The 2,803-nt window shown below is 48.6% G+C and overlaps 1 protein-coding gene across 1 annotated transcript; it reads left to right on the forward strand.

The window, feature by feature from the left end:
• Positions 1-562: 562 nt before the first annotated feature.
• LTHEOB_1930 (ATPAse) lies at positions 563-2,603 on the forward strand (the record flags this gene model as incomplete). Its single annotated transcript, XM_035510686.1, has 3 exons — positions 563-1,130; positions 1,505-2,329; positions 2,377-2,603. 3 exons carry the CDS (start codon positions 563-565, stop codon positions 2,601-2,603), a joined length of 1,620 nt encoding a protein of 539 aa, XP_035364870.1.
• Positions 2,604-2,803: the final 200 nt, after the last annotated feature.

The following is a 2,803-nucleotide window of genomic DNA, read 5'->3' on the forward strand; positions in this document are numbered from 1 at the left end:
TTCGCACAGAGTCGAGTATCTGAATGAGGTCTCCGGAGAAACCGTCTACAGTCGGAAAGTCGACGTCCCCGTATCGATATTGGAGGACTCCGCGGCTGACCCGATAGCGATGACAGCAGTCGATGTGCGACTGACATGGCTTACTCATGGAGCAGCAGCATTGGATATTGAGTCAAGCGATGAGAGAAGGACTGAACTTCGCGTTGAAGAGGTGTCAGAACAGGCACTTCCACGGGCCATAGAAGATGTAGAGGCACACTATGGAACCGCTTCTGCAGAAAGCATCCTCCTCAAAAGTCATCAACCTAAGCACGCGATGGCTTCGACGCACGCAAGCAATCAGAAGGCCTCAAACCGCAGGCCAGAGCAAGCTGAGAATTGCAAACAAACGAAGCTCCCTCCTTTCTCACGGGAAGCCCTGTCTTACATCGAAATCACCTCACCGGCAGTCTTGGAGGCACTTCGAAGTGTGGTAGACTATTACCCGGAATACGACCTCCGAACAAAACGTCTTAATATATACTGGCCGTATGCGATTTTGACGCATTTTCGGGATGCTCTAATGAGATACCGAGACCTGTTCCCTTCCGAAAGCTGTGACGCAACTGATGCTTCCTGCTCCAACAGATTAGCTTACAAGCACATCGGCCTCGTGCAGGACTTTGTCCAAGAGAAAGTTGGCGATCTTGTCGCGATGGAGAAGGAGCGGCACAAGCGGGGATACGCAACGTTCGAGATGCTATGGCTCCTGTACGAACCCGGAACCGACGTCTACGTTGACTTCCTCGTGATTGGCGACTGGCAGCCCTATGTCTTGAAGAGTATCGAATACACCGGATTGAACGACACGATCACGACACTCAAAGTGCATTACTGGAACATGAGCGCCAACTCCGAGTACATTGGACCTTCCGAGTGGAATCAGGATATTCCTTCTTTTTCTGGGGAGAAAAAAATTGCTTCCCTCGTTGTCTATCCTTGCAAGTCTTTTGAGATGAACAGCGAGGGTAAAAATGCCGAGGAAGTCAAAGAGTATTTCACGGAAAGGGGAAAGATGTTCCTTCAATTGAGAAAGAAGAAGTGCTGGTGGTTTGACGGGTACGAAGGATTATATCCCCGCCGACCAGTGAGTAACTGCTACAACATCATGATGAGGCGCAATTAACACTGGAGAAGGTCACAGACTATGTCATGACTGACCCACAGCAGTTCTTTTGGGACGGTAGCAATAATAAAGACACCTTAGCGCGTCGCTTTGAGGTCAACGACTTCGGACCGCCCACTAGCTGCTGTGCTCGATGTAAAGACATGATCACAGAGCAGAGGAAAAAGTTCAGATTCGCTGGCTATTCAAAAATTGCCGCTCAGACTGCCAATGAACTCACCCCACATCAGTATTTTCTATGCGATCGCATGGCCGAGGCATTTGTGTTCGGCTTGAGAGAATGGCGTAGGCCTCAACTTGCTCACTCAAACTTCTCACAGACAGCTGATCTCTTGACAGGATTTCTCGAGGTCTCGGGATTCAAAGAAGCTCGCTTTGACACAAAGGTGCTCGACACGCTCGTATTGGATGATCACATCAAGAAAATGATTCAAAGTCTAACTGAAAAACACATTGTTGGTCTCAAGGCGGATTGGGAAGGAGAGCAAGTCTTAGGCAAAAGGTCACCTGGGGTAGAGTCGAAGAAGAGTGCTGGGTCGAGCACCTGGTCGGCTGATTACGTGAAAGGGAAAGGAGAGGGGTTGATATTCCTCTTGCATGGCAAACCAGGCGTTGGGAAAACTTACACTGCCGGTCAGTATCCCTTCCCTTTTAAGAAGACTGTACTGAGTCATCTCTCGGAAGAATGCATATCAACTCATTTCAAGCGACCACTTCTCAACCTCACTGCGACCGATCTCGGAACTGAGCCACACGTCATCGAACAACACCTTGCTAAATGGTTCAAACTAGCGGCCAGATGGAATGCTGTGCTACTCATCGATGAAGCCGACATTTACATGGAGCACAGATCTGTCCAAGACATAGCCCGCAACAGCTTAGTGGCAGGATTCCTTCGCGCACTGGAGTACTTCAAGGGTGTGCTTTTCCTTACAACTAATCGTGTAGGACATTTCGATGAAGCATTCATCTCCCGGATAAACATGACGATCTACTATAGACCCTTCAACGAGCAGCAGCGTCGTGAGCTCTGGGAGTCTTACTTCAGGAAGCTGCAAAAGGAAAGAGAAGACAGGATGAGGATACACCTCAATACCCGAGACTATGTGGAAGAGTCAGAGGACCTGCGAAAGTTGGAATGGAATGGCCGAGAGATAAAGAATGGTAAGTCTACGTAGTGGTATATGAGGAGCACCACTGACATCGAGAAGCCTTCCAGATCGCTGTTACTCTCGCTGAGGCAGAAGGCGACAAGGATGAGAGGGGCCGGGTGATCATCAAACCAGACCACATCAAGGCTACGGTGGAGATGTCCAAGACGTTCAAGGAGTATTTGAATGAGTTGTATGCGAAGAACGAGGATGACCGAGCTGCTATTCGGGGGAACCGGTACGATGCTTTCGGAAAAGGGCCAACCAATGAGACAGCGTACCATTAAACTGTTATCTCCACCTTCAGTCTGAGATTTTGCTGTAATCTCTCATTTGGTTAATGATAGTGCCTTTCAAACTCTCATATGCCCTTTCAAGTTCTCATGACACCCCCGGACCGTTATCAGATAAATTGCAAATTGAATTACTGGATACTTAGGGTTGAAATCATCACCACTTTAACGAATCCATGGTATGACTGAAGATC

Source organism: Lasiodiplodia theobromae (assembly GCF_012971845.1).
Source record: "Lasiodiplodia theobromae strain AM2As chromosome Unknown scaffold_5, whole genome shotgun sequence".
Taxonomy (NCBI): Eukaryota; Fungi; Ascomycota; class Dothideomycetes; order Botryosphaeriales; family Botryosphaeriaceae; genus Lasiodiplodia; species Lasiodiplodia theobromae.